General features: G+C 41.6%; 1 protein-coding gene across 4 annotated transcripts in view; it reads left to right on the top strand.

Moving 5' to 3' along the window:
* ube2r2 (ubiquitin-conjugating enzyme E2R 2) overlaps positions 1-21,654 on the top strand; it is a 107,432-nt gene extending 85,778 nt beyond the window's left edge. For 2 of the 4 annotated variants that reach the window (XM_063042762.1, XM_063042763.1), the window contains exons 4-6: positions 9,111-9,208; positions 14,387-14,521; positions 20,430-21,654. In XM_063042762.1, the coding sequence (XP_062898832.1) occupies positions 9,111-9,208; positions 14,387-14,521; positions 20,430-20,646 (450 nt within the window). In that variant the 3' untranslated portion in view covers positions 20,647-21,654. The remainder of the gene's footprint in view (positions 1-9,110; positions 9,209-14,386; positions 14,522-20,429) is intronic. The other 2 variants (XM_063042761.1, XM_063042760.1) reach the window with 2 other exon arrangements.
* The last annotated feature ends 4,774 nt before the right edge of the window (positions 21,655-26,428 follow it).

The following is a 26,428-nucleotide window of genomic DNA, read 5'->3' as shown; positions in this document are numbered from 1 at the left end:
ACCATAAGTTATAAGAGCAGAATTAGGCTACTTGGCCAATCGAGTCTGCTCTGCTACTTAATCATGGATGATCCATTTTCCCCCTCAGCCCCAATCTCCTGTCTTCTCCCTGTATCCCTTCATGCCCTGACCATTCAAGAATCTATCAACCTCCACCTTAAATATAGATACAGACCTGGCCTCCACAACTGTCTGTGGCAAAGGATTCCACAGATTCACCACTCTGGCTAAAGAAATTCCTCCTCAACTGCATTCTAAAAGGATACCCTCTGTTCTGAGGCTGTGTCCTCCGGTCTTGGACTCCCCCAGCATAGGAAACATCTTCTCTACATCCACTCTCTTGAGGCCTTTGACATTCAGTGGGTTTCACTGAGGTCACCCCTCATTCTTCTAAGCTCCAGTGAGCAGAGGCCCAGAATCAGCAGACTTTCCTCAAATGACAAGCGATTCAATCCCAGAACCATTTTCATGAACCTCCTTCGAACCCTTTCTGGTTTCAGCACATCCTTTCTAAGATAAGGAACCAAAACCTGCTCATAATACTCCAAGTGAGGCCTCGCCAGTGCTTTATAAAGCCTCAACATTACATCCTTGTTTTTATATCCTAGTCCTCTTGAAATGAATGCTAACATCACCTTTGCCTTCCTCACCACCAACTCAACCTGCAAATTGACCTTTAGGGAATCCTGCACAAGCACTCCCAAGTCCCTTTGCGCTTTAGATTTTTGCATTCCCTCTCTCATTTAGGAAAAAGTTAACCCTTCCATTTCTAAAACCAAAGTGCATGACCATACACTTCCTGGCACGGTATTCCATCTGCCACTTCTTTGTCCATTCTCCTAACCTGTCCAAGTTCTTCTATAGCCTCTCTATTTCCTCAAAACTCCTCCACCTATCTTCACATCATCTGCAAACTTTGCAACAAAGCCATCAATTCCATCATCCAAATCATTGACTATAGTGTAAAAAGGATCAGTCCCAACACCGACCCCTGTGAAACACCACTTGTCACCAGCAATCAAACAGAATAGGCTCCCTTTATTCTCACGCTTTGTCTCCTGCCAATCAGCCACTGCTTTATCCATGCTAGAATCTTTCCTGCAATACCATGGGCTCATAGCTTGTTAAGCAGCTTCATGTGTGGCACCTTGTCAAAGGCCTTCTGAAAATCCAAGTAGACCCTGACTCCCATCAGGGTCTTTTTAACCCATTGCCATTCCTTCGTTCTATCCACAATGATTTAACACCTTCCAACCCCATGTCACCTCTTCCTAATGATTTCATTTAATTTTTTAACAACAGAGCAATACCACCCCCTCTGCCTTCCTGCCTGTCCTTCCAATACAACATGCATCCTTGGACATTTGCTCCCAGCTGTAATCTTTCATCAGCCATGATTCTGTGATACCTTCAACATCATACTTGCCAATCTGTAACTGCTACAAGTTCATCGACCTTCTTCTGTATACTGCACACATTCAAATATAACGCATTTAGCCCTGTATTCACCCTTTTCAATTGTGTTGGTTATTCAAAAAGCATCTCCCACAGTGCAGCTTCTCAGCAGTTCTACATTGATTGTGTCTATTTAGAATTTTTAGTTAGAATATCTAGAACGTGACCTGAGCCCAAAGGTCTATAGCTGATAATCAAACTGTCACCTCTTTTGGTCAGTCTGAAAGCCAGAGTGTCTTCTCCCACAACTCTTCTAATGTAGCCTCATAGTTCATCAGTGGCATCACATCTCTCCATTTTCAGTTCTGTCTGCCACCGGCCTGCCATGTCCTTCAGGGTAGTTTCACCTTCTTCATTATAGTAAACCAAAATAAACTCCAAACGCAGGACATCTGAATTTCAAAACAGAATCTCTCAACAGGTCAAGCAGCATAGGAGGAAAGGGAATGGAAAGGGAAACAGTTATCATTTCAGAACAAAGACACTTTTTCAGAACTGGAGAAGAGCGAAATGAATTTTAAGTTGCAGAGCAGGTGAGCAAAAGGTGGACAGGACGAAGGAAATGAATGTCTCTGATAGGTGAAGCTTGGGATAAGCTGCTTGATACATGAGTGAAGGATTCTGAGAATGCAGAGTTGGAGAGAGGATTCTTAACAGTGTGGAGGAACGGGGATCTTGGATCTCACATCCACAGATCTCTCAGTTGTAGCATAGGTTGATAGTGTTGTTAAGGTAGATAGTCTGCTGGCCTTCATTAGTCAGAGGATTGAGTTCAAGAGTCACAAGGTAATGTTGCAGCTTTATAAAACCATGATTGGACCATATTTGGAATATTTGTTCAGTTCTGGTGTCTCATTGGAGGAAGGATATGGAAGCTTTAGAGAGGGCGCAGAGGAGATTTACCAAGATGCTGACTGGGTTAGAGAGCATGTCTTATGAGGATCGGGTGAGATACCTGAGGCTCTTCTCTGTTGAGCGAAGGAGGAGAAGTGACCTGATAGTGGTGTACAAGATAAGAGGCATAGATCAAGTTGTTAGACAGAGACTTTTTCCCAGAGCGGAAATGGCTTGTATGAGAGGGCATAATTTTAAGCGACTGGAGGAAAATGTGAGTGGGGGGGGTGGGCTTGTCAGAGGTACGTTTTGTCTTCTACAGAATGGCGGTTGCATGAAATGCCCTCCCAGGGATGGTGGTAGAAGCAGATACATTAGGGGCACTTAAGGAACTTTTAGTTAGGCACATGGATGGTAGAAAAATGGAGATCTCTGTAGGAGGAAAGGATTAAATTGACCTTGGAGCAAGTTAAAAGGCTGGCACAACATTGTAGGCTGAAGAGCCTGTATTGTGCTGTAATATTCTATGTTCTTCTCTGAGTAAGTATGAGGTTGTGGCCATCTCTGAAACTTGGCTAAAGGATAGCTGCCATTGGGAGCTGAACGTCCAAGGATGTACAGTGTATTGGGAAGATAGGCTAGTAGGCAGAGGGGTTGGTGTGGCCCTTTGTATAAGAAATAATATTAAATCATTAGAAAGAGATGACATAGGATCAGAAGGTGTAGGGTCTCTAAGGGTTGAGTTAAGAAATAGCAAGGGTAAAAGGACCCTAATGGCAGTTGTATACAGGCCTTCAAACAGCAGCTGGGATGTGGATTACGAATTACAGCAGGAGATAGAAAAGGCATGTCAGAAGGGCAATGTCATGATCATCGTTGGGAATTTTAACATGAAAGTGGATTGGGAAATGTAGGCCAGTACTGGACCTCAAGAGAGAGAATTTGTAGAATGTCTAAGGGATGGCTTTTTAGAACAGCTTGTTGTTGAGCCCACTAGGGGATTAGCTGTGCTGGATTGGGTGTTGTGCTATGATCCAGAGGGGATAAGAGAGCTTAAGGTTAAGGAACCCTTAGGAAACAGTGATCACAATATGATCGAGTTCACTTTGAAATTTGAGAAGGAGAAACTAAATTCCAATGTGTCAGTATTTCAGTGGAATAAAGGAAATTACCATAGCATGAGAGGGGAACTGGCCAAGGTTGATTGGAAAGAGACGCTAGCAGGAAGGACAGCAGAGCAGAAATGGCTGGAGTTTCTGCGAAAAATGAGGGAAGTGCAAGATTGATATATTCCAAATAAGAAATTTTTGAATAGAAGAAGGATATTACCGTAGCTGACAAGTGAAGTCAGAGCCAAAGTAAAAGCAAAATGAAGCCAAAGCTAGTGGGAAGATAGAGGATTGGGAAGCTTTTAAAGACTTGCAGAAGGAAACGATGGATTATGAAAGGAAGCTGGCAACTAATATCAAAGAAGATACTAAAAGCTTTAAGTATATAAAGGGTAAAAGAGAGTTAGGGTATATATAGGACCAATAGAAAATATCGCTGGAGATATTGTAATGAGAGTTGCAGAGATGGCAGAGGAACTGAATGCGTATTTTGCATCAGTCTTCACAGTGGAAGACATCTGCAGTATACCGGACATTCAAGAGTGTCAGGGAAGTGAAGAATATGCACTGAAAGTAACGACCGAGAAGGTGCTCAGGAAGCTTAGTGGTCTGAGGGTGGATAAATCTCCTGGACCTGATGGAATGCACCCGCAGGTTCTGAAGGAAGTAGCTGGAGAGATTGCGGAGGCATTAACAATGATCTTTCAAGAACCGATAGATTCTGGCATTGCACCAGGTGACTGGAAAATTGCAAATGTTACTCCGCTATTTAAGAAGGGTGGGAGGCAGCAGAAAGGAAACTATAGACCTGTTAGCCTGCCAACAGTGGTTGGGAAGTTGCTGGAATCGATAGTTAGGGATGAGATTACGGAGTACCTGGAGGCACATGACAAGATAGGCCAAAGCCAGCATGGTTTCCTGAAAGGAAAATCCTGCCTGACTAGCCTACTGCAATTTTTTGAGGAAATTACAAGCAGGGTAGACAAAGGGAGATTCTGTGGATGTGGTGTACTTGGATGTTCAGAAGGCCTTTGACAAGGCGCTGCACATGAGGCTGCTTAGCAAGATAAGAGCCTATGGAATTACAGGGAAGTTACTAGCATGGGTGGAGCATTGGTTGGTCGGCAGAAAACAGAGAATGGGAATAAAGGGATCCTATTCTGGCTGGCTGCTGGTTACCAGTGGAGTTCCACAGGAGTCACTGTTGGGACCACTGCTTTTTACAATGTATGTCAATGATTTGGACTATGGGATTAATGGATTTGTGGCTAAATTTGCTGATGAAACAAAGATAGATGGAGGAGCGGGTAGTTTTGAGGAAATAGAGAGCCTGCAGAGAGACTTAGATAGTTTAGGAGAATGGGCAAAGAAGTGGCAATGAAATAAAATGTTGGAAAGTGTATGGTCGTGCATTTTGGTGGAAGAAATAAATGGGCAGACTATTATTTAGATGGAGAGAGAATTCAAAACGCAGAGATGCAAAGGGTCTTGGGAGTCCTTGTGCAGGATATCCTAAAAGTTAACCTCCATGTTGAGTCGGTGGTGAAGAAGGCGAATGTAATGTTGGCATTCATTTCTAGAAATATAGAATATAGGAGCAAGGGTGTGATGTTGAGGCTCTATAAGGCACTCGTGAGACCGCACTTGGAGTATTATGTGCAGTTTTGCTCTCCTTAGAAAGGATATACTGACATTGGAGAGGGTTGAGAGAAGATTCTAGGAATGAAAGGTTTACCGTATGAGGAACGTCTGGCGGCTCTTGGGCTGTATTCCCTGGAGTTCAGGAGAATGAGGGGGGATCTCATAGAAGCATTCTGAATGTTAAAATACCTGAACATATTAGATATGGCAAAATTATTTCCCATGGTAGGGGAGTCTAGGATAAGAGGGCACAACTTCAGGATTGAAGGACATCCACTTAGAACAGAGAAGCAGCGAAATTACTTTAGTCGAGAGAGTGGTAAATATGTGGAATTTGTTGCCATGAGTGACTGTGGAGACCAAGCCACTGGGTACACTGAAGCAGAGAGAAATAGGTTCTTGATTAGCCAGGGCATCAAAGAGTATGGGGAGAAGGCAGGGGAGTTGGGATGACTGGAAGAATTGGAATAACCATGATTGAATGATAGAGCAGACTTAATGGGCCGAATGGCCTACTTGTTCTATATCTTATGGTCTTATGAGTAAAAACTGGGTCAATGTAGATGAACGGCCTACAGCAGTGCTGGCCTGTTCCAACACACCAAAAAAGCCAATTGCCACATGGGCTCAGTCGTGTGTTCCACAATGCAATCACATATTGTTGTAGGTTTTTCCAATGTAGAGAAGAACATATTATCAAAATGGGTGAGGAGAGTGATGTTTGTTGGAGATGGAAGACAGTCTAAGGAGTGGCAAAGGGAGCAATCCCTTCAGAATGTTGAGAAGGGCAGGGAGGATGTGCCTGTAACCTCTGAAACTTCACTGAGATTCCACCACCCACTGCGTAAGCACTGAGGATTCACATTGAGGAGTAAGTTTAAATGCAGATCCTCCTTGGGTGGGAGGGAGGAAAGGAGCTTGTTTTGTTGCTTGCTGTGTTCTGTGCTGTCCTATCGAGCACCGTGAGCGTACAATGTTGGTGCCGGAATGTGGGTTGACACCTGCGGCTGCCCCCAGCACATCCTTGGATGTGCTGGTTGGTAACACCAGTGACACATTTCACAGTATGCTTTCAGGTACATGTGGGGGTAAATAAATTTGAATCTGATTCGGATGTTCCCCTCCCCTTCACTACCTGGTCTGCTCTTGAATCCCCATCTTCCCCACATTTCAAGTCAAAGATACTTTTTCAGAACTGGGCAAGAGAGCAACAAATTTTAAATACCTGAGTGGGTGGGAATAAGATGGATAGACACATCAGCCATTCCCATTTTCCTGCCACTTTCCCATTCAGGTGGGAAGGAGGTGCTAAACCCGTCCTTTTAACACGCATCTTCCCAAGCAGCTCGGAGCCCAGACAGTCCTTCCGGGTGAAGCAGGTTCAGATTCATTTATTTATCATACGTACATCGAGAACAGATGAAATGCATCATTTGCTTTAACAACCAACCAGCAGAACTCAAGGATGTGCTGGGGGCAGCCCACAAGTGTAGCCACACATTCTAGGGTCAACATAGCACACCAACGATGCCCAGCAGAACAGCACACAAAAAAATGTACATTCATTGTACTTCTGATCCTGTGTACTGCATGCAGTGTTCACAGTATGATCACCACTGCATTAGAGAAACCAAATGCAGATTGGGGCGGCTGACCTCGAACTGCTTGTTCCCTGCCAGTTTCATTCTCCAGTGCGCTCACACAGGTCGGTCACTTGCTGTGCTTTATAGTTTGAGCAACAGCACCTCATCGTCCTTCCAGGCAGACTGTAGCATTCAGGACTTGAAGATTTAACTTATTTATACTGCAGCAAGTGAGCGAAAGACTGATCATCAGGACCTTAGGATCTGGAGGAAAGATTGCACCAGGGAAGGGGATGAAAAAGCTGAGGGGAGATTTAAAGTGTGTAAAATCGGGAGATAATTCCCTTAGGTCAGGGGTGGCCAACCTTTTACATTCCATGCGTCAATTTTTTCACGCACGAGTTCTGTATTAACATATTTTTACAAGAATTGAATGGGGGTACAAGAGTTGTACGGCGCATCTGAACTCGAGTGAAAAAATTGACGCATGGAATGCAAAAGGTTGGCCGCCCCTGCCTTAGGTGGAGTCACAGGCGTGTTTATTTAGAGATACAGCGCAGAACAGGCCCTTCCGGCCTGACAAGCTGTGTCACTCAAAAAGCCACCTATTTAACTCCTAGTCTAATCACAGGAACATTTACAATCATTAACCTACAAACCAGTATGCCTTCAGGCTGTGGGAGAAAACTAGAGCTCCAGGAGAAGCTGATGTGGTCGTGGGGAGAGCTCCTTACAGACAGTGCCAGAATTCAGCCCTGATTTGACTCTGAGCTCCAACACCCCGAGCTGTAATAGCATCACACTAACCGCCTTGCTGCTGTGGCGTCTCCATAAAATTTAATGGAAAAAGGAAACTAAAAGTGACATGAGGAAAAGTTTTTTTTTGATGCAGCACGTGTTCAGAACTGCCTGCAGATGTGTCAAAGCTAAATTCCATGTGGCTTCAAGAAGGAGTTAAATAAATGGCAAGGTAGAATTTGCAAGTCTTTGGGAAGGGCCAGGGAGGACGGTTTGTTAGAGTTACTGTTGTTTTTTCAGGAGCTGTGGAGGCTGAGGGGAGATGTGTTTGAGGTTTATCAGAGACATACAGTTGATGAAGTCGACAGTATCTTTTTCTCAGGGTTGAAATGCCTAATACCAGAGGGTGTGCTTTAGGTTTCAATAGGTACATTTAATGTCAGAGAAATGTGTACAATATACAACCTGAAATTCTTTTTCTTTGCAATCTTCCATGAAAACAGAGGAGTGCACCAAAGAATGAACGACAGTCAGATGTTAGAATTGCAAAGCTTCCCTCTCCCACACATAAGAGCAAAGTGATGACCCACCCACCAGCAAAAAAGCATTGGCACCCTCCACTGAGCACTCAAATGTGCAGCAAAGTTTCAATAAAGACACTGACGTGCAGTGCCCCATAGACTACTTATTCACCCGGTTTCACAGTGAGAGGGAAGACATAACAAAACAACTTGCCGATTTATAGTATTAAAAGTCTGTTGTGTTGCTTTTTCCGAGCTCTCTGCCCAAAGATCTCGGGTCTCTGGGCACACAGCCAGCAGCCAGCACGCTGCTTTCGATCTTCCGTGTACTCCCACGACACACCAGTTTTCTGCGGCTGCACCGACCTCAAATCCGCCCGCCTCCAGAGCCACAAAAATCTGCCAGCCTGAAGGCACTTGTCTTTCAGGCCGTGTGCTTGGCACATCGAAAAGTGGCCGGTCCTGAGAGAGGGTCCCATTCCTGCAAAGGACCGAAGTCAGCGTGTAACTCCCGGACAGGGTCTTCAAAAGAACCCTGAGAAGATCAAGAAGAGATATTAAAGATAGAAATAGAGCTGTTTCTGAAGATGCAAGCAAAGGATTCCTCGTGAGGCCCATCTTCCTAAGCTCCGCCTTCCTCTAAATGTGAGCATGGTAATTTTCATGGAGATGTGGGAGGCAAGTTTTTACACAGAGTGCTGGGTGTCTGCAATGCGCTGCCTGGGGTAGTGGCAGAGGCAGGCACAGTAAGGATACTTTAGAGCCATTTAGATAGGCAAATGAATGTGAGGAAAATGAAAGGATATGGACATTATGCTGGCATGAGGAATTAGTTTAGCTAGTCATTAGATTTCTAGTTTATTTGATTCATCACAACATTGTGGGCCGAATAGCCTGTTGCTTTGCTGTACTGTTCAATGTTCTGGTAAGCTGTGAGGGGCTGAATAATGACTTCCTGTGCTGTAACCACTCTGTGATTTAGAGGTTATTATCTGTCCAGTCTGAGCAGAAACTGAATTTAAGATACCTGAATTTGTTTAAATGTTTTGATCTTGAAATTGAATTTTGAAGGAAGTAAAAGGTGCCAAAATTCTAACAAGTCATTGAGTTAATAAATGGAAATGATAAAAGTAACACATCCACTCCTAAGCTGCAATGATCAGATTTGTATTATTGTCTTGTATTGTTGTTTGAAGTACTACTGTGACCAGAGATTCTTCTGCTTTTAGAATGGAGATGTTTGCATTTCAATCCTCCACCCACCCATAGATGATCCCCAGAGTGGTGAACTCCCTTCTGAAAGGTGGAATCCAACTCAAAATGTGAGGTATGTTTCACTCGATTGCTAGGAACTTAACGTTGATTAGGTCAGTGTTACAAAACTTAGGTTAGGTTAGTGTTAGTGTTTCATACACACAATGTAGTTCAGTGTTTTCCAATGGAATGAAGTGTAATCATGAAAATAAAAGACAAAAATGTTAGTCAAAATGCAAGATTAAATAAATAGTTTTGAGCTGGTGTTTAAAACTGCCAACAGAATCTGCTTTCCTTGTAGTTTTAGGTGTTAAGTTCAAATTTTGAAGCATAGTTCAAAAAAGCTGACCTGCCAATGATCTTTTGCGGGAGATTGTTTCAACTTAAGAGACTGGTGGAAGAAGACCTGAGAGTCGAGCAGTATTTTAAAACAAGAACGATTCTGTGATGGAATCTGGTCCCAAACCATTGAGAGCTTTAAAAACAGAGGACATGTCAGTGGAAGTTTGTAATTGGGTATCTAATTCAGCATATCAACTTTGACAAAAGATTCTGGGCTGAGAAACAGCACTATAGTCTCTTCAGCTGATTGGATTGAAGAATCCTACTGAAGAACATGGGCAGTAAAAGTGTTTTAAAAATGGTGATACCGTTTGCAGCAACCATTGTGTACAAAGCAAAATAAAAACTGGGACATGATAAAGTATGAAAACATAATTAAATGCAGAATATGGATTTCCTTAAGAAATATGACTTGACACTTGTAAAGTTGTCTTCTCGGGGCTAGAGCAGATATTCAGTAAATAACCTTTATTAAATAGTCAAATCTTGATTGCACTAGCCCTAATCTTTCCCTTCATGTTTAGTATTGGATTATTAGATCAAGTTCATGTGATACCAGTGATCTGTGTGCATCTTCCATCAGTTCAGCCTGGGGTGGAGCAATGACGTAACATCTGTGTTTCACTGCACGCTCTGAGACACCAGCAGTTCGAAACAGGAAAACTGAAGCAGGAGTACAAGTATGCCCTCGAGTCTGCTCCCCATTCAATGTGATCATAGCTGATCCTCTTTGTTCTGGCATTTTTCCTGTAGTCCTTGGTATGTCTTGTGTCTGGGGTCCAGACATCCTTTCCTCAAATATATCCATTGCCTTTCGAATCATAGAATCATGGAGATAGATGACAGAAACAGCACTTCAGCCCTTCAGGTTGGCACTGATCATCACCCATCCCCCACTAATAAGATCATAAAACATAGGAGCAGAATTAGGCCATTCAGCCCATTGTCTGCTCTGCCATTTCATTCTGGCTGATCCACTTTCCCTGTCAACCCCATTCTTACCGTAATGTTTCATGCCCTGACTAATCAAGAACCTATCAACCTGTGCCTTAAATACACCAGTGACCTGGTCTCCACAGACACCTGTGGCAATGAATTCCACAGATTCACCACCCTCTGGCTAAATGAACATCCCCATATTATAAGGCTGTGTTCTCTACTCCTAGACTCCCCCGCTATAGGAAACATCCTCTCCACACCCACTCTATCAAGGCCTCTCAACATTCGATAGGTTTCAGTGAGATTCCACCCCACCCCCCCACTCCATCCTTCTGAATTCTAGCGAGTCCAGGCCCAGAGCTATCAAATGCTCTTCATATGATAACCATTTCATTCCCGGAATCATACTTGTAAATCTCCTCTGGACCCTCTCCAATGTCAGCACATCTTTTCTTTGATAACAGGCACTTTTTTAAGGGAAACATGAGGGGAAACATCTTCACTCAGAGGTCATGATAGTGTGGAACGAATGCCTGCACAAGTGGTTGTTAAGAGCTTAATTTCAATGATTAAGAGAAGTTTGGATAGGTACATAGATGGTAGGGTTTATGGAGAGCTATGGTCCCAATGCAGGTCAATGTGAATAGGCAGTTTAAATGGTTTGCCATGAACTAGATGGGCCAAAGGGCCTGTTTCTGTGCTGTACTTCTCTGACTCTCAATATTACAAGTGAGGCCTCACCAGTGCCTTATAAAGCCTCAACATTAAATCCTTGCTTTTATATTCTAGTCCTCGAAATGAATGCTGTTTTGCATTTGCCTTTCTTGCCACCTGCAAATTAACCTTTGGGGAATCCTGCATAAGGAGTTTTTCCTCCAACCCTGCTGAAGGGTCTCTGCCCTAAACGTCGACTATACTTTTTTCCGTAGATGCTGCCTGGCCTGCTGAGTTCCTCCAGCATTTTGTGTATGCGCTGCTTGGATTTCCAGCATCTGCAAATTTTTTCTTGTTCAAAACTCCCAAGTCCCCTTGCTTCTCGGACTTTTGAATTTTCTCCCTATTCAAAATATAGCCTACATTTTTATTTCTTCTACTGGAGTGCATGACTGTACACTTCCCGACACTATTCCATCTGCCACTCCTTTGACAATTTCCTGATCTGTCTAGCTCCCTCTGCAGCCTCCCTGCTTCCTCAACGCTACCTGCTGCTCCACCTGTCTTCATATCATCTGCAAACTTTGCCTCAAAGCTATCAATTCCGTCATCCAATTCATTGATACATATGTAAAAAGAAGCAGTCCCAATCCTGAGCCCTGTAGAACACCACCTGCCACCAGCAGCAAACCAGAATAAGCCCCCTTTATTCCAGCTTTTTGCCTTCTGCCAATCTGCTATCCATGCTAGCATCTTTACCGTAAACCATAGGCCCTTGTTAAAAAGCCTCGTGCACCACCTTGTTAAAGGCCTTCTGAAATTTAAGTAAACAACATCCACTTTGTCTATCTTGCCTGTTACTTCCTCAAAGAATTCCAGCAGATTTGTCAGGCAAGATTTCCCCACAAGGAAACCATGCCAACATTGGCCTAATTTATCATGCATCTCCAAGTACCCCAAAACTATATACTTAATACTGGACTCTAACATCTTCCAACCACTGAAGTCAAGCTAACTAGACAATAATTTCCTTTCTTGTGCTTCCCTCTCTTCTGAAAGAGTGGAGTGACATTTGAATTTTCCAGTCCTCCAGAACCATTCCAGAATCTAGTGATTCTTGAAAGATCATTACTAATGTCTCCACAATCTCTACAGCTACCTCTTTCAGAATTCTGGGATATACACCATCTGGTCCAGGTGATTTATCTACCTTCAGACTTCTCTGCTTCCCAAGAAACTTCTCCCTAGTAATGGCAACTGCACTCACTTCTACCCCCTGACACTCTCGAACCTCTAGCATACTGCTAGTGTCTTCCACAGTGAAGGATGATGCAAAATACTTATTTAGTTTGTCTCCCCTTTCCTTGTCCCTCATTACTACCTCTCCTGCATCGTTTTCCAGCAGTCTTATATCTACTATCACCTCTCTTATACACTTTATGTATCTAAAAAATCTTCTGGTATCCTCTTTGGCTAGCTTGCCTTCATATTTTATCTTCTCTCTCCATATGACTTTTTTAGTTGCCTTCCGTTGGTTTTTAAAAGCTTCTCAATCCTCTAACTTCCCACTAATTTTTGCTTATTTTTGTCTTCTTTTTTGCTTTAATATTGTTGTCGGCTTCCCTTGCAGCCATAGTTGTGTCATCCTGCCTTTAGAACACTAGTGTCCCCTTTTAATCAACTTTGGCCAGCTCCTCTCTCATGCTTCTGTAATTCCCTTTACTCCATTGTAATACTGATATATCTGGCTTTAGTTTCTCCTTTTCAAACTGCAGGTTAAATTTTATCTTAATATGACCACTAAGAGTTCCTGTACCTTAAGCTCCCTAATCAAATTTGGGTTGTTATGTAACACTCAATCCAGAATTGCCATTCTCCTAGTGGGCTCAACTACAAGCTGCTCTAAAAAGCCCCGTCTCATAAGCATTCTGCAAATTCTCTCTCTCGGGATCCAGCATCAACCTGATTTTGCCAGTCTCCCTGCATATTGGAAACCTCCATGACTATTTTAACGTTGCCCTTTTGACATGCCTTTTCTATCTTGTAATTTGTAGCCCACAACCTGGCTATGTTCAGAGGCCTGTAGGTAACTCCCATTAGCATCTTTTTACCCTTGCAGTTTCTTAACTCTACCCATAAGGAGTCTACATCTTCCAGTCCCTTGTCACCTCTTTCTGAGGATTTGATTTCATTTTTTTAAACCAACAGAGCCACACCGCCCCCTCTACCTGCATGTTCGTCCTTTTGATACAATGTGTGTCCTTGGATGTTAAGCTCCTAACTATGATTCTTTCAACCACAACTCAGTGATGGTCACATCATACCTGCCAATCTTAACTGCACCACAAGATCATCTACCTTATTCTGTATACTGCGCACATTCAAGTAAGAAACCTTCAGTCCTCTATTCGTCACTCTTTTTGAGTTTGTCCCCATGTTACACTGCAACTCATCCCACTGACTGCCATTTTGTCCGATCATCTGCCTATCCTTCCTCACAGTCTCACTACACACTGCATCTAGTTCTATACCAAGTGCCCCATCCTCATCCCTATCACTCCAATTCCCATTGCCCTGCCATATTAGTTTAACCCTACATTAACACCCCTTTTAAAAAAATGATCTCCACATTCTCAATAGCTCCCTCAGATTCTAGCCCTTACCTACTTACTCGGGGAAAATTACAGTGGCAAATAAACTTACCAGCCCACACCTTTGGCATGTGGAGAGGAAGCTCACACAGTCACAGTGAACTTACAGATTCCACACAGCAGTAAAGATCAGGATTGTGCCCAAGTCTCCAGTACTGCAAGGCCACGTCTCTAATTGGTGTCACTCTCACAAACTGTGCACTTTCTGTGTGAGGCAGTTTCTCCTTATTCCTAAATATATTCTGAGACAGTGGCCCCATGACTCTGGACCTCCCCAGCCAATGTAAATATCCTCCCTGTATCCAGCATAGCAAGTTCTGTCAGATCTCTTCTGTTTAATGAGAGTCTTCCTAACTCAAGCAAACAGGTCCAGTTGATCCAATCTCTCTTGAAGTCACAGTCCTGCCATCTTAAGAGTTATTCTGATGAATCGGAGTTGCCATATAGGGAAATGTAACAGTATCCTCAAGTAGGAAGACTAGAACTGCACACAGTACTCCAGGTATGCTTTCTTCGTGGGCCTTTCTGCCAATTTTAACTCGTTGTCATGATGATGCTAGCGAAGGACAGCGCTCATTCATAAATGATTAGGTTGTAAATACAAAATGTGCTGTAAATTTTATACAAAATAACTCAGGTTGTTTTGTTTTAACCAAATTTTCCAGGACAATACTTTTAAGTGTCATCTCTTTATTGAATGAACCAAACACATTCTCACCAGCAAATGTGGACGCTTCAGTGATGTTCAGAAAATGGAGGGACAGCAAAGGGAAAGATAAAGAATATGCTGAAATTATCAGGTATGAAATTGAGATGCATGTTCTTGTTCAACATGACTTAAAGCTTAACCTCTGTCCCCAGGGTTTGTACCTCAGTAACTGAATCTTAACCTAGTGATATTTTGTTGAAGGACTGATCTTGTCCAGGTACAGAATCAGTGTTAAGTGCTAGGCATACTGAAAAGGTCTTGAGGTGAATAAGTCACCTGGACCAGATGGGCTACATCCCCGAGTCCTGGGAGAAGTTGCTGAAGAGATGACGGTGGCATGTGTCATGATTTTTCAAGAATTATTTGATTTTGGCATGGTCCTGCAGGACTAGAAAATTTGCAAATGTCACTCCACTCTTTAAGAAGGGAGGAATGCAAAAGAAAGGAAATTATAGGCTACTTAGCCTAACCTCAGTGTTGGGAAAGTTTTGGAGTCTATTATTAAGGATGAGGTTTCGGAGTACTTGGTGACTAATAATAAAATAAGTTAAAGTCAGTATGATTTCTGTGAAGGGAAATCTTGCCTGACAAATCTGTTAGTTCTTTGAGGAAGTAGCAAGCAGGTGGACAAAGGAGAGGCAGTGGAATGTTGTTTACTTGGATTTTCAGAAGGCATTTGATAAGGTGCCACACATGAAGCTGCTTAACAAGATAAAATCAGGGAAGATACTGGCATGGATAGAGGAATGGCTGACAGGCAGGAGGAAGCGAGTGGGAATAAAGGGGGCTTTTTCTGGTTGGCTGCCAGTGACTATTGTTCCTCAGGGGTCAATATTGGGACTGCTACTTTTCATATTGTTTGTCCGTGATTTGGATAATGGAATTGAATGCTTTGTGGCAAAGTCTGCAGATGATACGAAGATAGGTGGAGGGGTATTAATGCTGACAAAGCAATGCAATTGCAGCAGAACTTTGACTAATTGGAAGAATGGGCAAAAATGTGGCAGATGGAATATACAGTGTTGGGAAATGTATGATGATGCATTTTGGTAAAAGAAACAATAATGTGGACTATTATCTAAATGGGGAGAAGTGACTTAGGAGTCATCATGTAGACTCCCAGAAGGTTAATTTATAGGTTGAGTCAGTGGTAAAGAAGGCAAATGCAATGTTGGCATTTATTTCAAGGGGAATTGAATATAAAAGCAAGGAGATAATGCTGAGGCTTCATAAGACACTTGGAGTATTGTCAACAGTTTTGGGCCCCTTATCTCAGAAAGGATGTGTTGTCATTGGGAGTCCTGAGGATGTTCACGAGGATGATTTTGGGAATGAAGGGGTTAACATATGAGGAGCGTTTGGCAGCTTTGGGCCTGTACGCACAGGAATTTAGGAGAATGCTGGGGGATCTTATTGAAACCTACTGAATGTTGAAAGGACTAGATAGGGTGGTTGTGGAGAGGATGTTTCCTCTGGTAGGGGTATCCAGAACTAGATGGCACAGCCTCAAAATTGACGGGTGACCTTTTGGAACACAAGTAAGGAAGCATTTTTTAGCCAGGGAGTAGTGAATCTGTGGAAGGCTCTGCCACAGACTGCAGTGGAGGCCAAGTCAGAGCATCAAAGAGCATGGTCAGAAAGCTGGTGTATGCGGTTGAGTGGGATCTGGGACCAGACACAGTGGGCTGAATTCTGCTCCCATTTCTTATGGTCAATTAACCTTGATTCAGCTTTCTTTTTGGTTGATAATGACTATTACTGTTGTTAATAGCATCTTTTGGTATCACTGAAAACTTAAGAGAATTTACACAGGTAAGAAAGCGCATATTATCTAATCAAAATCCTATTTATTATGCATCTTTAGCATCAAATGGTGGGATTAGATTTATTATCACTAACTTTTATATCGTGGAATTTTTGTGGTCACAATACGATGTAAGAACAAAAATTATTGTACTGCAAAAAAGGATAATGAAGTATTGTTCATGGTCTCCAGAAATCTGGCAGTGGGGAACAAGCTGTTCCGAACTCATTGAGTGTGTGGTCTTCAGGCTCCTGTACCCACCTTCCCCATGGTAGTAACAATGGTAGTAAGTGTGGGAGTATTTTGAATATTCTTTTTCCACTGGCCTGACCTCCTCCTCCTATTAAATGGGTTTGTGTGTTATTGACAGGTATGTACTTTGCTACCTAGAACCACTATCGCTTCTTGGGTTCCCTCCTTGTAATTTCCATAAATCAGAGGGTCTAGTAGAATCCTGTTTTCGTCTTGAGTGGACTAGAATATAAAGTTATTTTTTTGTGCCAAGAATCTTATTCTGGCCCTCTGTGGAATTTGGTCAAAGACAGTGCACTGACCCATGAGAAGAATGCATCAGTCTTGAAGAGAGTGCAAAGCTGATTTCCAAGCATGCCAGGATTTAATAGAATTTAAAAAATACACTCAATGGCCACTTTAATTAGGTCCGGGAGTTACGTTCGTGGTCTCCTGCTGTAGCCCATTCTCTTCAAGGTTCTAGTGTTGCGTGTTCAGAGCGTAGTATTTGAGTTACTGTCACCTTCCTGTCACCTTGAACCAGTCTGGCCAATCTTTTCTGACCCCTCTCATTAACAAGGCATTTTCACTCACAGAACTACCAATCACTGGATGTTTTTCGTTTTTGCACCATTCTGTGCAAACTGCTGTGCATGAAAACCCCAGGAGATCAGCAGTTTATGACATATTCAAATCACCCCATCTAGCACCAACAATCATTTTGTGGTCAAAGTTACTTAGATCATTTTTCTTCCCCATTCTGATGTTTGGTCTGAACATCAACTGAACCTCTTGACCGTATATGCATGCTTTTATGCATTGAGTTGCTGGCACATGATTGGCTGATTAGATGTTGTATTAACATATAGGTGTGCGTAACGAAGTGGCCACCAAGTGTATGTTGCATTAATCTGATTTGTATCCTGTTCAATTCATAAGGTTGACAAGGAATCTGACCAGTTTTTAAAATGTTAGTTCAACAGGGTTACCCTAAGATCCTAAGGCAGAGGAGCACAATTAGGCCATTCAGCCCATCAAGTCCAATCCACCATTCAAACACGATTGTTTATTTCTCCCCTCAGCCTCATTTTCCTTCCTTCCTTGTTGTAACCTTTGTCACCCTTATTGATCAAACTTTACCAACCTCGATTTTAAACTTGTCCAACGACTTTTCTTTCACAGCTGTCTGTGGCAATGAATTCCACAGATTCATCACCTGTGGCTGAAGAAATTCCTTCTCATCTCTGTTCTGAAAGAATATCTTTGTATTCTAAGGCTGTGCCCTCTGGCCCTAGACTCTCCCAGTATTGGGCTTATCCTTTAACCGTCTGTTCTCTCTCCTCCTTTAAGTATTCAGCAGGTTTTAATAAGATCCTCCCTCATTCTTCTAAACTCAAAGAGTACAGGCCCAAAGCCATCAAAGGCTTCTCATGTGTTAACCCTTTCATTTCCTGGGATTATTCTTTTAAACCTTCTCTGGACCATTGCCAGAACATCCTTGTTTGGATATAGGGCCCCCAAAACTATATAAAACTTTATTTATAACTATGTAAAGAAAAACTGCTTCCGTTAGTGGATTGGATTAGGAGTGGATTGGGACAATTTGTTTTCTGGGAAGGATGTAATAGAGAAATGGAGGTCATTTAAAGGTGAAATTTTGAGGGTACAGAATCTTTATGTTCCTGTTAGGTTAAAAGGAAAGGTTAAGAGTTTGAGAGAGCCATGGTTTTCAAGGGATGTTGGAAACTTGGTTCGGAGAAAGAGAGATATCTACAATAAATATAGGCAGCTTGGAGTAAATGAGGTGCTCGAGGAATTTAAATAATGTAAAAAGAATCTTAAGAAAGAAATTAGAAAAGCTAAAAGAAATTATGAGGTTGCTTTGGCAAGTAAGGTGAAAATAAATCCAAAGGGTTTCTACAGTTATATTAATAGCAATAGTGAGGGTTAAAATTGGTCCCTTAGAGAATCAGAGTGGACGGCTATGTGCGGAGCCAAAAGAGATGGGGGAGATTTTGAACAATTTCTTTTCTTCGGTATTCACTAAGGAGAAGGATATTGAATTGTGTAAGGTAAGGGAAACAAGTAGGATAGTTATGGAAACCATGACGATTAACGAAGAGGAGGTACTGGCGCTTTTAATGAATATTAAAGTGGATAAGTCTCCAGGTCCTGACAGGATATTCCCTAGGACCTTGAGGGAAGTTAGTGTGGAAATAGCAGGGGCTCTGACAGAAATATTTCAAATGTCATTAGAAACGGGGATGGTGCCGGAGGATTGGCGTATTGCTCATGTTCCATTGTTTAAAAGGGGTTCAAAGCGTAAACCTAGCAATTATCGGCCTGTGAGTTTGACGCCAGTGGTGGGTAAATTGATGGAAAGTATTCTTAGAGATGGTATATATAATTATCTGAATTGACAGGGTCTGATTAGGAACAGTCAACATGGATTTGTGTGTGGAAAGTCATGTTTGACAAATCTTATTGAATTTTTTGAAGAGGTTACTAGGAAAGTTGACGAGGGTAAAGCGGTGGATGTTGTCCATATGGACTCCAGTAAGGCCTTTGACAAGGTTCCACACGGAAGGTTAGTTAGGAAGGTTCAATCGTTAGGTATTAATATTGAAGTAGTAAAATAGATTCAGCAGTGACTGGATGGGAGACGCCATAGAGTAGTGGTAGGTAACTGTTCATCAGATTGGAGGCCGGTGTGTAGTGGTGTGCCTCAAGGATCTGTACTGGGTCTAGTGTTGTTTGTCATATATATTAATGATCTGGATGATGGGGTGGTAAATTGGATTAGTAAGTATGCAGATGATACTAAGATAGGTGGAGTTGTGGATAATGAAGTAGGTTTTCAAAGCTTGCAGAGAGATTTAGGCCAGTTAGAAGAGTGGGCTGAAAGATGGCAGATGGCGTTTAATGTTGAGAAATATGAGGTGCTACATTTTGGTAGGACTAATCAAAATAGGACATACATGGTAAATGGTAGGGCATTGAAGAATGCAGTAGAACAGAGGGTTCTAGGAATAATGGTGCATAGTTCCCTGAAGGTGGAATCTCATGTGGATAGGGTGGTGAAGAAAGCTTTTGGTATGCTGGCCTTTATAAATCAGAGCATTGAGTATAGGAGTTGGGATGTAATGTTGAAATTGTACAAGGCATTGGTGAGGCCAAATTTGGAGTATTGTGTACAGTTCTGGTCACCAAATTATAGGAAAGATGTCAACAAAATAGAGAGAGTACAGAGAAGATTTACTAGAATGTTACCTGGGTTTCATCTCCTAAGTTAGAAAGGTTGAACAAATTGGGTCTTTATTCTTTGGAGCGTAGAAGATTGAGGGGGTACTTGATAGAGGTATTTAAAATTATGAGGGGGATTGATAGAGTTAACGGGGATAGGCTTTTTCCATTGAGAGTGGGGGAGATTCAAACAAGAGGACATGAGTTGAGAGTTAAAGGGCAAAAGTTTAGGGGTAACATGAGGAGGAACTTCTTTACTCAGAGAGTGGTAGCTATGTGGAATGAGCTTCCAGCAGAAGTGGTGAGGCAGGTTTGATGTTGTCACTTAAAGTTAAATTGGATAGCTATATGGACGGGAAAGGAATGGAGGGTTATGGGCTGAGTGCAGGTCAGCGGGGACTTGGTGAGAGTAAGAGTTTGGCACGGACTAGAAGGGCCGACACGGCCTGTTTCCGTGCTGTAATTGTTATATATGGTTATATGGTTAGTGAGGGAATCCAATACAAGATGCACAATTTGAAGGTTAGAGTCAGGCCATTTTGGCATGACATTGACATTGATCTACCTGTTGGTACCTAAGCTGAGTGATAGTGAGCCAGTAGTTCGGAAGAGATTTGAAGGTATTTTGTAAGATGCCTTATTTCAAGCACTGAAATAAAAATTCAGCACAGACACATCCATAAGTTCATTTTTTTATTGTCATATTATTTTCTCATATTAGGAAACAAGTGCTGTCAACTAAGGCCGAAGCTGAGAAGGATGGGGTGAAAGTTCCAACCACACTGGCCGAATATTGCATTAAGACCAAAGTGCCTTCTAACGACAACAGTTCAGACTTGCTTTACGATGACTTGTATGATGATGATATAGATGAGGAAGAAGAAGAAGACGATGCTGACTGCTATGATGATGAGGACTCTGGAAATGAAGAGTCGTGACGTACACAGGCCAGGGAAAGAGCAACGCCACCCCAGCAACAGACCAGCACAGAACTTGACACCTGCTGCACCCTGCTGTGTGGGTTGTGAAATGCTCCTTTTGGATGGACCTCTGAACTCAACAGATCTGTCTGAAACCTCCATACTATAATCCCACTATATGATAACTGGATCTGCTCTGTCTCTTCAAACAAAAGTTGTCCACATCTGACTCTTAAGCCCTTCGTGTCATGGAAGCTTATGTAAGCCCAGTAATTTGATTATGTTTCGGGACGTGGGTGAATAGGGCGATATGGAGATGTAGCACTCAGTAGTAAAATGGACTGCCAAGGTTAAGCTGCTCCTGTCACAATAGTGTGCAACTCTTGATATTTTTTTTCTTAATTATGTGATGAATTCTTTTTCTGGGGTTGGTGAGGGGAGATGGGGTGGGGGGAAGTGTGTAATCTACTGCTTTTGATTCTTAAATATGTTAGTCCTTAGTTATTTCTTTGTCAGATTTTACAAGCCTTGACATCCAAGAGTTTGCATTGAGTTTTTTTTTAATTGTAGTTGTAGAAGGTCTATTATATGCTGAGTTTGATCAAGTTTTCTCAACTTTTGTATTTAAAATAAATTGTGGTCAAAGAGTTCCTTAATTTTGCTTTAAAACAACCAATATTAGTGCGATGTTTGCTGGAACTTAGTATATTTATTTTTATTGCATTCGCTGGATTTTTCACTTGACAAACACGTTTACATGATGAAAGGTGATGGTAATAGATCAGAGAATTATATTAAATAGAGAAATGAAAACCAATACCATGCACTAAATAATATTGCTCTAAATTCCAGCTGCAAGACCTTGTTTTTTTTTATTCTCTATAATTCATTTTCTTCCTTGTTAGGTATCTAAAGCATTTTGTGTTGTCTCCTTTGCTATAGTTTAGTCTTTGCATCTACTAATAAAATGTGAATAAAAATGCTGGTTTTGTTATGAAATATGCAGGTTTCTTATTACTCCAATTTACTTAAGGTTGCCAATTAAATTTCACGCCAGTTCAATAAAATGGCATCAGAAATTAACATTGGTCCATTGATCAGTTAAAAACATCCAACAAAATAATGCTTTCAGCCTAGCTTTGGGGTGCCAACATTTGGAGAAGGCTTTACTGATAGGTCTCCTGACGTTTTCATCTGGCTTAATGAAGAAGCCCTAAAAAAAACAAACAAAATGCTTTCAAAGATGCAGGGAGATGAAAGAATATTTTAATGCAAGCTCTCAAAAAATCCATTTGATGAATAAAACAACTTGGGTTGCATTCAGTCCACTTGAAATTGGAGAATTACTATAACTCAATGACAGAAAATAGTTCCAATTCACTACCATTAACTGTGAATAGTGATTTTATGGCCAGAAGGTGGTTCATTGAGAAAAGCAGCAATTTGAACCAGAGATGAAAGTATTATGGAACAATGGAGTGTAATTGAACTTCAGCTGATAATTCAGTTTTTCCTTTTTATCTCAATTTTTTTTTAGAAAATGTAGACAACATTGAACAACCTGCCCTTTTTGATCAAAATAAATAAATGTAAAATCAGTAAAAGGAATTACAGGGGGATGAGAGAGGAGCTGGCCAAAGTTGATTGGAAGGGGTCTAGCACGGGTGATGACAGAACAGCAGTGGCAAGAGTTTCAGAGAGCGATTCGGAAGGTACAGGAAAGATGCATCCCAAAGATGACTAAATATTCTAAAGGGAGAATGAGTCAACAGCAGCTGACAAGGGAATTCAAAACCTGCATAAAAGCAAAAGAGAAGACATTTAGCAAAAATTAGTGGGAAGGTAGAAAATTGGGAAGCTTTAAAAAAAAAAGCGCAACAGAAGGCAAGCAACTTAAAAAAAACCATAAAGAGAGAAAAGATGAAATATGAAGGTGAGATAGCCAATAATATAAAAGAAAATGCAAGAGGTCTTGTCAGATATATAAAGAGTAGAAGAGAGTGGATATTGGACTGCTGGAAAATTGATGCAGGAGAGATAGTAATGGGGTCAAAGAAATGACAAGCATAAAACACATTTTGTATCAGTCTTCATTGGAAGACACTAGCAGGATGCTAGAAATGCATGAGTGTTGGGGGGGGTTTAGAAGTGAGTGTTGTTGCTATTACGTAAAGAGAAGGTGCTTGCGAAGCTGAGAAGTCTGAAGGTAGTTGTCACTGGGACCTGATGGATTACACTCCAGGCTTCTGAAAGAGGTAGCTGAAAAGAGAGTGGAGGGATTAGTAATGATTTTCAAGAAGCACCAAGTTCTGGCGGAGGAAAATTGCAATGTCGTTCTATTCTTCAAGGGAGGGATGCAGAAGAAAGGAAATTATAGGCCAGTTAGTCTGAGCTCAATGGTTGGGAAGACATTGGAAATGATTGTTTAGGATGAGATCTCGGGGTACTTGGAGTTACATAATAAAATCTTGCCTGACAAATCTGTTGGAATTCTTTGAGAAAATAACAAGCAAGATAAAGATCAGTGGATGTTGTTTATTTGGATTTTCAGTAGAACTTTGATATGGTGCCACACGTGAGGCTGCTTAAGAAGATCTTGATATTACAGGGAAGATACTAACTTGGATAGAAAATTAGCTGACTGGCAGGAGGCAAAGAGAAGGAATAAAGGGGGCCTTGTTAGCTGCTGGTTACTAGTGCTGTGCCACAGGGGTCCGTGCTGACTGTTTCTTTTCATGTTATATATCAATGATTTGGATGAGGGAATTGATGGCTTTGAGGCCAAGTTTATGGATGATATGAAAATATTTGGAAGGGCAGAGAGTGTTGAGGAAGCAGGGTGTCCGCAGAATGACTTGGACGGATAGGGAGAATGGGCCAGGTGGCAGATGGAATATAGTATAAGGAAATACACAGTCATGCACTTTGGCAGAAGGAATAAGTGTGGCACTCACAACGCGCTGCAGGAACTCAGCAGGTCGGGCAGCATCCATGGAAAAGATCGGTCGATGTTTCGGGCCGGAACCCTTCGTTAGGACGGGGTTCCAGCCCGAAAAGTCGACCAGTCTTTTCCATGGATGCTGCCCGACCTGCTGAGTTCCTCCAGCATGTTGTGAGTGTTGCTTTAACCCCCAGCATCTGCAGATTATTTTGTGTTTAGGAATAAGTGTGGACTATTTTATAAAAGGAGAAAATTCAACAATCAGAGGTGCAAAGGCACTTTGGGAGACCTCGTGCAGGAATCCCTAAGGGAGAAGTTGATGGTAAGGAAAGCAAATGCATTGTTAGCATTAATTTCTAGAGGACTAGAATAAAAAGCAAGGATGTAATGTTGAGGCACTGGTCAGACCACATTTGGAGTATTGTGAGTAGTTTTGGGCCCCATATCTAAGAAAAAGACATACTGGCATTATAGAGTCCAGAGGAGGTTCACAAGAATGATCACAGAAATTTAAGAGTTAACATAAGGAATGTTTGGCTTTGGACCTGTACTCGCTGGAGTTTAGAATGAGGGGGTTATCACTGAAGCTTATCAAATATTCAAGGACCCAGAGAAAATGGATCTGGAAAGGATGTTTCCTATAGTGGATGGACCAGAGAGCACATCCTCAGAGTAAAGGTTGAGGATGTCCCTTCAGAACAGAGGTGAGGAATGTTTCAGCCAGAGGGTGGTGAATTCATTGCCATAGCAGACTGTGCAGGCCAAGATATTTGTATATTTAAGGCAGAGATTGATAGGTTTTTGATTAGCCAGGGTGTCAAAGGTTACGGGGAGAAGGCAGGAGGAAGGGGTTGAGAGGAATAATAAATTAGCCTTGTTGGAATGGCAGAGATGGGCTAAGTGACCTATTCTACTCCTATGTCTTATAGTTCCAGACTATAAGACTATCAAATACATAAATCAGTGAAAATAATTTTGATAATTGCACTGGACAATTTTTTTCAGGTGTTTCTTCCTCAAATTTTCTTTATGATAGACCACTTGAAGCTGAACACAAATATAATTTTGGACTTCTTGTATAATGTAGGAATCTGGAGAAACAGGATTTTTTTATTGAATATAATGCATTCAATTGCATAACAGTGCTGAAGCTTTGCAATAGTTCGGCTAAGCTAAAAATGTTTTATTGATGATTTTCTTTTGTACTCTGTGTCTGAGGCTTCTCACGTTAGTGTCCAAAAATAATTAGCTAGCATTCACGAGGAAATCTGCAGATGCTGGAATTTCAAGCAACACACATAAAAATTGCTGGTGAACGCAGCAGACCAGGCAGCATCTATAGGAAGAGGTACAGTCGACGTTTCGGGCTGAGACCCTTCGTCAGGACTAACTGAAAGAAGAGGTAGTAAGATATTTTAAAGTGGGAGGAGGAGATCCGAAATGATAGGAGAAGACAGGAGGGGGAGGGATGAAGCTGAGAGCTGGACAGTTGATTGGCAAAAGGGATATGAGAGGATCATGGGACAGGAGGCCTAGGGAGAAAGAAAGGGGGAGGGGGGAATCCCAGAGGATGGGCAAGGAGTATAGTGAGAGGGACAGAGGGAGAAAGAGAGAGAGAAAAAATAATAATAAATAATGGATGGGGTACAAAGGGGAGGTGGGACATTAACAGAAGTTAGAGAAGTCAATGTTCATGCCATCAGGTTGGAGGCTACCCAGATGGAATATTAGGTGTTGTTCCTCCAACCTGAGTGTGGCTTCATCTTTACAGTAGAGGAGGCCGTGGATAGACATATCAGAATGGGAATGGGATGTGGCTAGCATTGATGGATTCCGGTTGCCCTGATACCGTTTCTCCATGACCGCAATTTCCTGGTGAAACCTTACACCATGCATTGACAGCGCTAGGACTTGCTATAAAGTTATCTGAATGGGAATGCAGAAAACGAATCTTTAGTGACATGTTGCACTTCATGATTTTGTATGGTTAAAGCATGTTGTCAACCAGCTGCATGTAGTTTGCTACTCTGTAGTCGCCAAGAAAATTTTCAACATCCTTTAATACCATCTATGTGATTTTCTCTGGTTTCATTGGAAGTTCTTTGAATTGTCTGTCATTGCAGATCAGCAAAAATGCCTTCTTTAATCTTGGCATCAGTTATTCTGAATTGAATTATGAATTGAAAGAACAAATATAGACAATTTCAAAAAAGGTATGAGTTAGGGAAATTTCAAGGTGATTTTCATGATCAGCAGCCAAAATCCATAAAATAAGCCCAAAAGTACTCAGGAAGTAAATTTTTTGTTGTTCAGTGTTAGAAAATGAATTGGGTAGATGTACATAATGAACAGTATGAAGTTAAAAAAGCTCAGCAGATTGTTTTTAAAATATCTCTACCTTAAACATCACAAAGTACTGAACATTTTGGATAATTAAAGGTTTTCTTTTGTCAGAGCTAATTGATACACAACAATTTACTTAAGTTAAATTCTTAAACCATTTGAGTTTGGATTGGATGATTGGATTTTGCTAAGTTAAAGGAGGAAAGATGGTAAGATATGGCTTATCCAGTGATAATGTTACAAATTTAAGTTGATGCTATAAAAGAATACAGAGGCTCTTGAATTACTCATAACACTAAAATTCATGGATCTAGTGATCTGGACATTTTAAAGTGGCCATTAGAAGGAAATGCAAATTATAAACAAAAGCATGGAGCCATTACCTACTGTTATATAAGCCTTGTACTGTCCATGATTTAACTCTGAACAATATTGTAAATTTAGCAATGTATTGACACTGGAATACCACAATAGGGTAACCATGCTATTACACCTATTAACTCAATTCTGGTAAGG

Source organism: Mobula hypostoma, chromosome 3 (assembly GCF_963921235.1).
Source record: "Mobula hypostoma chromosome 3, sMobHyp1.1, whole genome shotgun sequence".
In the NCBI taxonomy this organism is placed as follows: Eukaryota; Metazoa; Chordata; class Chondrichthyes; order Myliobatiformes; family Myliobatidae; genus Mobula; species Mobula hypostoma.
This window is presented reverse-complemented; position numbering and strand designations above follow the sequence as displayed.